The sequence below is a fragment of the Sipha flava genome, unplaced genomic scaffold (genome assembly GCF_003268045.1).
Source record: "Sipha flava isolate LNK unplaced genomic scaffold, YSA_version1 64_pilon_pilon, whole genome shotgun sequence".
In the NCBI taxonomy this organism is placed as follows: domain Eukaryota; kingdom Metazoa; phylum Arthropoda; class Insecta; order Hemiptera; family Aphididae; genus Sipha; species Sipha flava.
In genome coordinates this window covers 836,402-849,053 of record NW_020273604.1, presented here as the reverse complement: position 1 = coordinate 849,053, position 12,652 = coordinate 836,402, and the positions used below count along the sequence as shown (strand labels likewise).

The 12,652-nt window shown below is 29.4% G+C and overlaps 1 protein-coding gene across 3 annotated transcripts; it reads right to left on the bottom strand.

The window, feature by feature from the left end:
- Positions 1-7,190: 7,190 nt before the first annotated feature.
- On the bottom strand, positions 7,191-11,889 carry LOC112691566 (ATP-binding cassette sub-family G member 4-like). Of its 3 annotated transcripts, none has more exons than XM_025565858.1 (12): positions 11,329-11,440; positions 10,861-10,978; positions 10,599-10,788; positions 10,147-10,292; positions 9,819-10,060; positions 9,644-9,751; positions 9,459-9,574; positions 9,062-9,230; positions 8,895-8,995; positions 7,855-8,013; positions 7,602-7,787; positions 7,191-7,350 (listed from the first exon to the last, which is right to left on the bottom strand). In XM_025565858.1, the coding sequence occupies exons 1-12, from the start codon at positions 11,438-11,440 to the stop codon at positions 7,201-7,203; spliced, it is 1,797 nt and encodes a 598-aa protein (XP_025421643.1). In that variant the 3' UTR covers positions 7,191-7,200. The 3 variants fall into 3 exon arrangements, with proteins under 3 accessions (XP_025421643.1, XP_025421644.1, XP_025421645.1); XM_025565859.1 differs by having other exon boundaries at positions 7,201-7,350; positions 10,599-10,773; positions 11,329-11,889; XM_025565860.1 differs by lacking the exon at positions 11,329-11,440 and having other exon boundaries at positions 7,201-7,350; positions 10,599-10,773; positions 10,835-10,872.
- Positions 11,890-12,652: the final 763 nt, after the last annotated feature.

The window sequence follows — 12,652 nt, the reverse complement described above, 5'->3', positions numbered from 1 at the left end:
CTTACTCATCTATCATAGTAAATAATATTATAATGTATATTTATTTACTGAGCTTTATTTATTTATGATTTAACTCTAACGGACTTCAATATAAATTACTTTCCTACCCCTGACCCAGCATATTATATCTACAAATCACATTCGTAAATCATAAAATCTTATTATTAAACAATAATAGTAAATATCATTAACTTACGAACGGTTTTTTATTTTCTAAAAAAGCTTTATCAGCAGTCTTATCAAAATTCTTAAGAATCTCAACTCGCATTTGATTTAACTTTTTTCGTTTGTCATTCATTTTATTCATAGAAAAATAAAAATAAAATTCTGTTTTGATAACTTATAATAAAATAATTTAGTAAAAAAAATCGTTTGTTTTATATGATGTAAGTGATATGATTATAGGTTTATACGTTTCTAAGAAACATTGAAACATTGAAACACTAATATTATTTATTCTTATAAATAAATAAAAGTATACTAATATTTTATATTGTACCCAGTGCTTGACTTGGAGAGGGACGTGAGGGACTGAGTACCCCTAAATTAATTTAGTTAATTAATTTGATAACTAAATTATCAGATATTCTAGCGTACCACACTATTTTTGATAAAAAGAGCGCATGGGAGAATACCTCATTTGAGTTATTAAAAAATTACAAAAAGCTATTTGAAATAAATTCGTTAATTTTGAGATCAAAAATCGAGAAAAATATTTTAGTTCACCAAGTGAATTCAAGTCCGGGCACTACTAATCGGAAAGTGATAAATTTTTTCCTGCCCAAAAAAAAAAATGCCGTTAAATTGCATACATCCGATAATGCATGGTTTCCTTCGTGCCTGAGAGCAAAAGACGCGAACATCAGTCAACAGTCGATCGACGAAGAGTTTTAGATAGAAGTAAATAATAGAGTAGTAATTCATTCGATAGCAAAAAGGCGTCGATCGATGTACAAGATCCACTTCCGTTTATGCTAAACATTTTATTTTCTGTTGTACAATTCTATACGAAAATAACCATAATTCGTTCTTTTTTTTCGCTCATTAAGGATGTACGAAAGAAATTCATGTCTGTTCTCAATAAATTGTCACCGACTAACATGGTCCAGTTGACCGAATCTATTACGTGTTTGCCGATTGAGAACGAAAAGTGCAAGAACAAAGTTATTGAACTATTGTTTTAAAAAGTATGTCGTAAAGCACATGTCCATCTGTGCATAAGTGATCTGTGTTTGAATATTTTGCAACTCTTTTGAACATTTACCTATCTGCAGAGACGATCATTGTATATATTTTTAACCGTGTTACAAAACTTTTCAGACCATAAACGAACCGAATTTCAATCCGCAATACGCGTACATATGTACGGCAATGGACACGAAAGAAGCACAGCAGAACGGCACAAAGTCAAAAAATTCATTCAAAAAATTATTGACGAAGTGCTGCCAAAACCGATTGAACGAAATGTGTGTTCACGAAGAAACTCTGGCAAAGGACCTACGAGCAATTGATGAATGCCAAGATCAAGTAAACATCTCGTTCAAACCTCTGATATAGCATCAATTGACTATGACATCACCATCTCTCATACCAGTTGTACAATAAGAATACAATTTTACAGGGTATTAAGGATCAGCTTAAGTCCAAGTATGACCAGGAAAAAACGGTCTACAAGAAAAGATCCGTAGGGAATTGCAGGCACGAACATAATGGACAAAAATTAATTGATTGATGTTAATCAAAATAAATAATCTCGGCTGTAAACGATGTATTTTTGGGTTTTCGGATACATGTGCGAACTCTATAAGGTGGGCATATTAACGAACCGCACTCTGGAGACGTGTTTAAAATACCTACTAAAGTCACCAAGTGAAGAAACCCTCGAATGTGCGTGTAGTATACTGAAACACACAGGAAACACAATAAGACACGTAAGACAATATCGATTTCTTATTATGAAATGAATGATACTTTACTAACACAAATGTTCGACCGTTGAAACATGATCAATTTATATAAAAAATTCATTTTAATGTTTATTAGTTGAATTACGATTACAGAAAGCCACTTTAATAAGCTTAACGAGTACATGTCTGCGAAGTACAAGAATAAGATTTCGACAAGAATACGATTCATAATACAGGACACGATAGAACTACGATTGGGATAAATAATTTTGTTGTAAAATACGTGTTTATTAGAAAAACATACCATGGTATATTTCGTAGAAACCGAATGAGCAGACAAAAATTAAACTGCCGAAGGAAATTCGAAAGGTAATTGAATGGTGTTAGAGTGTTAAATATTTATTTACATTCATATGTTGTTTTTCTTCAGGTCATTGTGATTCAAAATTATGAATTAGAAAATGCCGCAGAATCAAGCGGTCTAAAAGAGACATTGTTACCCAATAGATCAAGTAATGTTAAAAAGAGTAACGAATCACTGGTATTGTCTACTGTGTAGACTTAGGGGACTGAAAGCATAAAACAATGCCATTCGTCGAACGCTGAAGATATTGAAATAGAAGTATGTTTTATTCGACGAAACACGATATTTTTTGGAGTACAATTCTGCGTCTGACATAACGTATTATGTTGTTCTTACAGGAAATACAAAAGAAATATCGATTGATTATTGACAACATAACTCCGGAAAATATTGTGCCGATGGCAAAACATATGATTTCACTACCAATGAAAACAGAGGATGTTCGAACTTTTATTTCAGAAGGTGTATAAAAAACAATCGAATCAAATAATACACATGCTTTAATTGTGTGGATCATTTGTTATTTTTAAATTCTTTAGGCTTTGGACGAACCGGAATTGATCCCTCAATACGCACGTGTTTGTTCGCTAATGAAAGACACGGTAGTGCGTTCAGAAGACCAGAAATGCAGTACTTCCTTCAGAAAGCATTTGATTGAAACTTGTTAAAAAGCATTTGAGGCGATAACATTCAACCGTAAACGAACGGTAGCCAAAGACCACATTAAAATCGAATCTTGTAAAGATAATGTATGAACGACTCTTAGCTGCGCCGACCGATGATTTTTCAAACAATAAAATGTTCATCCTTGATGTACATATTTGATATTAATGCGATATGGTTGTAACGTAAAAGGAAACGTGGACACTACTCCAATCGAAATTTTACCAAAAATAATGGGATCACAGGAGTCGTTCGATCGCAATCTGCAGGTATACTTGCAACCGATAATTTGACAACGTGTTATGATCGGAAGAGATGCAATAATTATAGGTGTCAAAAATGTTTATCCCATAACTTTCAAATTCATATGCGAATTCTTTAAAATGAACATTTTGGTCCCTCCTATACTAGAAATGTGCGTTGCACAACTCGTACAGAGCTGAAAATATTCGTCAATCGAATGCATGTGTGTTATACTGGAGCACGCTGAGAACGCATTCGACATTGTAAGATTTACCGTTACTTCAATTTACTTTATTTCGGATATTTCAGCTATAAATATTATTTTGAATACAAAACATCTATTACACGACACACGCGTTTAAAATATAAATCACAAATTGTAGAGTGGTGTGATTGAGAAGTTTAGCGATTACTCGATATCGGACAAGCAGAAATTGTCCTCGAGGATACAGTCCGTCGTCTTGGATACGCTACGGCTGACTAATAACGATCTTATGTTACTCGAGAACCGTAATAATGTTTACAGATAAGAGCTTGTTGTCCACTAAAAGCAGGTCAAAAAAAAATTAGAACAAGTAATTGCGTTAATCAGATGGTTTAGTTAACCTGATTTTGTAGTACACAACTTATAATAAATGCTAACATTAGTGTTTGTATGATTACTGGCAGGTGTACAATCTGAAAAAAAACATTCAGAAAACTGACGAGTATAGTGTTTTGAATGATTTGAACAGTGCATTTTATAAGGAATTTTCACTGGGCGACAAAAAATGTTTTTCTCAAAATAGTCCAATGTATAATACCATAGTACGATTATAGTATTACACGTTTGTTTCGCATTATTTCGCCCAATCTTTTAAAATACTGTCGACAGAGTATAATCACTGGGCGACATTTGTGTCACCTAGTTAACTAGTTAAAAAATGCACTGGATATGAAAGTGACGCACTCTAAACGTAGTAGTATGCTCCTTAAAGAACTTGTAGCCCTACGCGACAATAAATGAATCTTGTAGTAAAATTAATTAACAGGAACCAATAGAATCGAGGGTTCTCATCGATTGTTCATCCTCAGACGCCTTTGGTTTCAGTGAAAAACAAATTTTATCATTAGTCACTATTATTCATATTTTTACTTTTCATTAAGAGCAGCGTAGAAATCATGTGTAATAAACACGTTTTTATCTATGAATAATTGGGGGATTGTTAATCTATTTTTAGTCATTCGTGGAATGTTTTAAATTTTTGAAGAGTGACCAAATTAGTTCAAAACACAGTAGATTATATGGTTTAAATTATTTATTTAATCAAATATAAATACAATATTCAGATTACTTAAATAAAAAATAAAAATTATAAACGAAATTGTAAGGTGAAGTAAGGTATTTTCATGATATAGGAAACGTGATATTATTTCTTGAATGCATAATGTAATTCCCTGTTACACAATTGACTTAATAATTACATTAATTCTTAAAAACACAGCCATTTTAAAGAAAAATTTAATAGGGAATTACATTATACATTCAACAAATAATATCATGAAATAGCTTATGCATGAAAATACCTTACTTCACCCTAATTAAAAATAGGTTTTAATCATCTTTTGAAAATTCAAAATATTTTCATTTGACTATAAAATAAAGATCAACGATAAAAATGATAGCAGAATAATGTATGCAATTCATTTTAGCAGTATCGATTTAATGTTTATCTATACCAATGTTATGAAATTCACAAAAATAATATTCCTGGGAGCATATTTTTTTTGTAAAATGTCTAATTACAATGAAGTCACATAGATTTCAGATTTAGATTTTTGAAATGTTCGTGATTTCTTTACAGTTTGTAGTCTATAAACGAGATATGCCATGATTCATGTTTATCGAGCGAATTTATAGCACCTTTGTTAATAATCCATATCGAACTCAAATGCCACAAATAACTTTCCATGTAGTGTTCTTTGGTTCTTGCATATTAGAAACAAAAAAAAAGAACATAAACCGACATATCTTATATAAAGTTGTAAATTATATAATAATATATGACAAAATAAAGTATAATTAAAAAAAAAATTTTAATGGATCTTTAGTTTTCAAATAATGTAAACGCGTGTTGTGTATCTTTCGCATCGTTTTTCAGCATTACGGTCACACGAAAAGTAGTAAGAAGTTAGGCATAGGGTTGCACGAGATTTTTAAGTCTCTTATAATTAAAACGCTCAACTATTTTAATATCCCACGTCATTTTTGTTTTTAAATCAAGATAATAAATAATTATAATAATAATATATCTCAAATACATATCTTTTTCACGTGTTAGATCAAGGGCTTAATTTGGTTTAAAATAAAATTCTTTATGCTGAGTTTGAACTAAAAATCAATAATTTATAAATTAAATGAATGATTTTTAACGCATATGTACGCGCATATTTGAGTACTTTTTAGTGCATAAAATTCCAAGCCTTGATCATAACGCTAATTGTCAGAGAATTTGCTTTTCATAAATATGTGCCAGTGTGTAAATCATGACCAAAAGTTTCATTGCGTTTCTGGTAGTTATTGGTCAAGAGGGGCTGTTGTTACCAGTTGTGCATAAATACATTAAACATTGTATTTTAAGTTCAAGAAACACTATTGAATATTTTTGTAAATGGATAACGAGACTTCATCCTTTATTGAAAATAAGTAAAACATATCATATAAAAGAGATCACTTTTATTTTACAAATTACTTGAAACATTCATATATTACAATTAACATTACAATTACGACAAATACGACTTTTTATTGAATATTTTTAAGACACTTTTCGATAGATATGATAACACGAGATCATAAATTTACTCTTATGTTTCCAAATCAAAATACATATTTTAAAGAAAATTGACTGATAGGAAACAGCAGAGCTATGCTTACCCCTTTAGCAACCGTAATAAATTTAATTCAAGGATACTAAAAGAAGATTACATTTTTAATACAATTTTCCAAATATTCAGTCAAATCAATCGTTAAAGGAAAATTAATATTAATAATAATTAACATATAATCAATAAATATTAAAAAATAAATTATGTAACTTAATTTAAAATAAGTTATAATTAGTATAAGATTATCCATGTATATAAATAAATTAAAACGAATACAATAAAATCCCAATAACAGATACCTTAATGGCATAATCAGTTACCTATCTAATATTGAAAAGAAATTCATAAGCAAATAATTTATCTTTTGAATTACTAATTGGTAACAATAACTGTATGGCTAATAAATGTATATCATTATAAAAGTTAATTTTAAAGATTTATTAAAACTTGAACGTTAATTATGAGTAAACTTACTTTTTTTTAAATAAATAAAAGTACATATTAAATATTTGATGGAGGTTGAGTATGAATTGAACATTGACCACTTATATGATTACTTTCCAGTTCTTATTTCTTTACAATTATTTTTTGCTAGTTACCGGAAGTCCATGCAAATAAAAGTTTTCTTAAGAGTTTCTTTTAGGTAAAATGGACTCTCCCTCTTTTTTTTGTAATATTTATTTTAAAATTCCATTTTTTTTTTTTTTTTTTTTTAATTATCCATTCCTTGTTCCAGCTACTTATGAGCATCTAGCAAGGATGATATGGAACTATCTTTCTAATCTAATCTAATCTAATCTAATCTAATCTTTTATTCTAATACTTTTACCTTTAATAATTTCGATTATTATGAGAGTCTTAACTATATATATTTCAAAATTATGTTTATATATGAATACATTATTTATTAACCATTATGTACTTTTAATAAATTAAAAATTAAATAAAATGAGAAACGTATACTCCTTTAGTTGCACCACTGTATCAAATAGGTAGTCTTAATTATAACTATAAATACTGTATTTTTTCTAAATTATAAAAATTAATAACATATATAATATTATTCAATGTAAAAAAATATTTTATAGAGAAAAATTTCCTCCTTTTTACATCATCAAAATAATTATTAAATATAATCTACCAAATAAATATACATCAGGAAAGTTTATATTTTAAAACAATATATGTAAATATTTTTAGGAATAATAGTATAACTGTTATATACCCAATACTGGTCCAAAATATATTATCACTCATATTGACATCTTTCAGGACTAATTCTGGTGAGCCATTATGACAATAAATCTATTTTAAAAACAAATAATTATAATTATTAAAAACATTAATATATTTTGCTGACGTTAAAGTTTTTTTTACTAAAAATTAAAAATAAACAAGTCCAAAATAAACAAAATGAAAATAATTGAATTTATATTATATTAATTATTATTTTTAACTTTAAGATTCATAGAAGTTATATAAACCTACAATTTTTCAATGTTCTAATTAATTGTACACAAAATTAATTAAACTATATTCATGATGAATTAACTTACTTCTGCACAAGGCAAAGAAGATCTTTTGAAACCATATATGCCATGTAAAATACCTTGCATAGAATGTTTCAACACAGATATATCATAAATCCAACTGTATATTTTTGGTGTATCATTAATGCGTAGCATAATACCAGCAAATATGGTCATTGGTAATATGATGGATGATATAACAATGGTATTTATCTACAGTCAAAAATATTTTTAAAAACAATTAATACATTTTATTAGATACACATAATACTAAACTTACAAGAAAATTCTTAAATAAAATTGCAACCAACATGCCAGTTGCTTGAGACATTAAACCAGTTACGATCAACATTAAAAAAACCATTAAAAATCTGAATAGTTCAAATGGTTGTCCAGTCATTAAGTAAATCACTATATAAAATATACCTGTTGATATAATCTGAAAAATATTGAACATATATTGCATTATATTATAAAATGAAAAAAAAATATTAAATTCAAAATATGTAAATCTTAATAAATCTATACAAATTTCAGTTATTACATAAAATATTGTGTTAAAAAAAAAAATATATAATTTAATGAGAATTTACATTCTGCAACTGCATTCATTTGTAAACATTTAAATTTAAATGTAAAATAAACAAAAATTATTGACATTACAATACAATACATAATGCTACTGTCGACCAATAACACAGCTGTGCAACTACCATTGTGTTGAATAAAAAGTTATAGCAGAAATCATAGGAATTCAAAATACTTTCACGTAGCAAACAAAGGCAACAAGCTTTTAAATACTTGTAATTTTAAAACATATTTAAAATTTCACTATACATTAGAATATTGTGCCATTTACAAGAATAATTAATTTCCTCCATTATTTGATAATAGTATTCAAATAGTTTTAACACATTATATGTTAATCAAAAATTAGTAGTATAATGCTTTTAAATTTAATTTAAAAAATGTATTTATTTATTTTAGGTTTCTTTCATGTTATTTATTATATTTTATATTTAGTTTATTTAAATTATAATATAAAATATGTATTCTTTGAAACTAATTTTAAAAACAATAGAATATTTTAATTAGTTAATAGCAGAATAAAGTGATTGGACTAATGTATACCATCGCTAGTTTCAATACGGTAAAGGCAGGCATTTCCCCTGTGCATAAGATAACAGAAAACTACAGTACATAAACTTTATAAAATATTAAAAATAACAAATTATATAACTAATATTACACAATTTGCATATTTATTATGAAGTAGTACTTCAATGATAATTATTAACGCTAAACTAATACGTAGCTAACCTGTAAAGGTAAATCCGTTAAAGTCACACAAGTGTAATATGAATGAAGTGAATACCATTGGTTAAAATATTCTAATCGCATAAGTAACAATTCCATTGGAACTAAAATATATAAAAAAAATTTTAATAATCTACATAGTAAAGAATACAAATTAAATTATCACTTACATTTTATAGACATAGAATATGCAGATAAATATACAATGGTCATCATACTGAAATATAACATTATTACATTATCTCGTGTATATGAACCACTTTTACCAATATTAAAATATACTGAACCAAATAAAAAGCTCATAAAAAGTGGTACTAATACTCTTAATTTGATAAAGTCCTAAAAAATAATATAAAAAAATAAATGAATCAAATTTAAAATATAATACAAGCTTTAACCAATTTATAAATTTACAGAATTAAAAAATTTGTGAATGTAACAATTATACACTAAATACAGATTGTTATCGTAATATATGCAATTAACAACTATTTATTAATATAAAAATTAAGTTATTCACTTATTCTATAGCTTTTTAACTAGAATACTTCTTCTGTAAATACAAACACTGTCTCTAGATGAAATTATTAATGTCCTTCTAATAAGTATTCGTAGTTCATTCCGGAACTTTGACAAATGTTTAGGAGAAGAATGATTAGAATGATGGTTTAGCATTTGAACACCTTTTATACAGTAAAAATAAATTACTATGGATCATCAGGAATTCACAACTATTTTAACTCTATATTTACTGTCTTCAATATATTTATCTTTACTCCAGTCATTTGATTTTCCATTATCAATATACTTCACAAGTTCTTCATTGTGGTCACCATATTCACCAGAACTCACTTCAATGACTTTAAGTTAAAAAATAATATAAAAATTGCAAATTGATATAAATTGTATAGATGTATTAAAACATACCATAATCTGCAGGATTGTGGTGCAAGGGACACTGGAGACCAATAGAAGACAAATAACTTATAAGGTTAGAGGACTTTCCTCGATAAATGCATTGTCCAGAAGGTGATAATATGTACAATGCATTAAACATTTCCAATTGAGAAGCAGATGCTTGATGAATAGTACATATAATTGTTTTACCGCTATTGGCCAAATCTCTTAACATAGATACTACATAATTTGCTGATACCACATCTAAACCTCTAATCAAATTAACATAAATCTTAATATTATAATATACTATAAATTATACTTAAATGTATTTTATTATTTATTTGCAAACATTTACGTTGTTGGCTCATCAAAAAACATCACTTTTGGATTACGTATCAATTCAATGGCAATAGATAGTCGTCTTCGTTCACCACCAGACAAATTTGCAGCAAGTGTATTTTGTTTATTACATAGTTTCAAATTCTCCAAAATTCTTTGAATCTAAAAATTAATTATAATTATAATATTAGATTAAATTATTTTAACTATAAAATATGTAAAAAATACTGTTAATGTTGATTTTAATATGATTGATAATTATTTTAACCCAAAATTTGACATAAGACTGATTTTTTTTAAAGATTTATACATATATTTTTTTTCTATTAAAACTAATATTATTTTATAACTTTTACAGTTTATAATACCAAAATATTACATACATCTATAAAAAATTTAATTTATAATTAGTATAATTTTAAATAAAAATGTAATGATATTAAGTTGCTACGCTAAAATATATCTTACTAAGATTTTATGGTAAATATTGAGATTTAAGGTACAATTTTTAAATTTAGAAGCAATTTCCATTGATTCTGCGACCGTCAGATTGGGTTGTAAATGATCGTCCTGCATTATGTAACTCAATTGTTTCATGAAAAGTTTTCGATTTCGCGATCGTCCATTAATGTTGATTTCTCCTCTGTAACCACACGTCCTGTGATCAATTTCCGATTAGAAATATAAACATATTGAACACCCACCCAGCAAAATAGTAATAATACATTACTTGTAACCGGAAAGAATGTTCAATAACGACGACTTGCCGGATCCAGAACAACCTATGATAGCGCACGCTTGTCTATTGGAAAACGAGCCACTGACGTTATTTAAAATTCGTTTTTTCTCTAAAAAAATAAAAAACTTGCATTTGTCAAAACTCCACGTAAATACTGGTCAAATAAATGCATTCCGCTTGTAAGTTCGCCGAAATCATTATTTCTAATTCGACGGCGAAAAGGTCGATCGATGAAACCATTTTGGATAGTTCAAATTAGCCGTTTTAAAACGGCTTCAAAAAATCAAACTCTAAATTCCGATACAAACAGGAAATGAATGAGTAAAGAAGTAAAGAAGTAACGAGTAAAGAATATTAATGGCTAATTCCACAACAGTTGAATGAAAATCAGGCAAGTACAATGTTTCAGTCCATGCGGCAGCAGTAGGATTTACAGTGACCGCAGGGGTAAGACGTTACCTGGATGGAATATGCTGCCCGGAGTCCACACGGTAACCGAGTACGACAAGTCGGCGAATTCGATGTCAACGCCGTCACACGATCCGACCAATTCGTATTGTTCGCCGTCCATGCCGGGGTCCGTTGTCGTGGACTATGCGCGGGCCGGGAGGATCGCGACCATCAAGGTGGAGGAGGAGATGGCGATATTCGTCCCGTCAAAACACGAACGCGAACGTTCGCGCGCGACCGACCGTCCGTCGTTTCCGTCTTCCTTGTTATTGTTCGCGTGTGCAGGGACAAGCACGTCGTGAAGGGCGCACAACGACCGCGGGACAACTGATACGGAGCAACGCGAGCGACGCACTGAAGCAGTGGCGGCGGGCGACGGACTCGACAACTGCTACTGCGTGCTGCGATGCGCCGCACAGTGGTAGCGGGGTGGGGTTACTATGTGTTCTGTAGATAACGATAATACACGAACCTCGGGGGGTTACTATATACCAAATGTTCCGAAACGCGATAGCAAACACGGTAAATATCGTGACCACGAAGCGGCGACGGCGGCGCGCGCTCCTCTTACGTTAGCTCCGAAAAACGTTCGCGTCGTAAGCGACGAATCGGATATTGTCTACACCGCGGTTCGCGGGTACCATAGAGTAATGGTAACTCAAGGTCGTGGGCGCACGAGAACGCGACAACGACGCGCCGTATGACGCGTACTGCGGTACGACAACAACGGACGAGTTACTTGTTTTCCAAACGTTTTAATTGATATAATACGTCGTTAAATATTAATTATGACGAGCGAACGGATTCTTGGGTGGAAAAAAAAAAAAACGTCTGCACATGGAACGTTCCAATAATTAAATTAAATCTTATTAACGGCTTCACAATCAAATGCAATCGTTTCCTGTTTTCGGAACGAAATTGAAGTTTTCCGTTGTTTTTCGTTGGGTAACAAGACATTTCGATTCGTTGGGAAATGTTGGTCCCGATTTGTAAAATTTTTTGTCCATTGCAATATCTAAAATGTTTATCAACATTTACCGATTCCATAAAAATAAATAATTTATCTTAAGATGCAAACACTTGTTTTTATTCTGAGAACATCACACAATTTAGATGCAAATGTAATTATTATTTTTATTTAAACAAAAGTATATTTAAAATCTATAAAAATATTATAAAGAAGTAATGTTTATCTGTAGAAAGTAATCTCTGAAACTACTGAACCGATTTTGACATTTTTTTTACCTCTAGAAAAGTACATTATTATTGAATTACATGAATTGATGAGTGAATATTAAAAAATATTTTTTTTTTAGTAATTCTATACAGAAGT

Excerpts from the sequence above, each read along its gene's own strand:
- LOC112691566 (XM_025565858.1), bottom strand. The coding sequence starts at position 11,440 with ATGGACGGCGAACAATACGAATTGGTCGGATCGTGTGACGGCGTTGAC. Across the intron at positions 9,575-9,643 it reads AGATAAATATATTGAAGACA|GTGTTCAAATGCTAAACCAT; the intron begins GTAAATATAGAG and ends ACTGTATAAAAG. Across the intron at positions 8,996-9,061 it reads ATATTCTATGTCTATAAAAT|TTCCAATGGAATTGTTACTT; the intron begins GTAAGTGATAAT and ends TATATATTTTAG.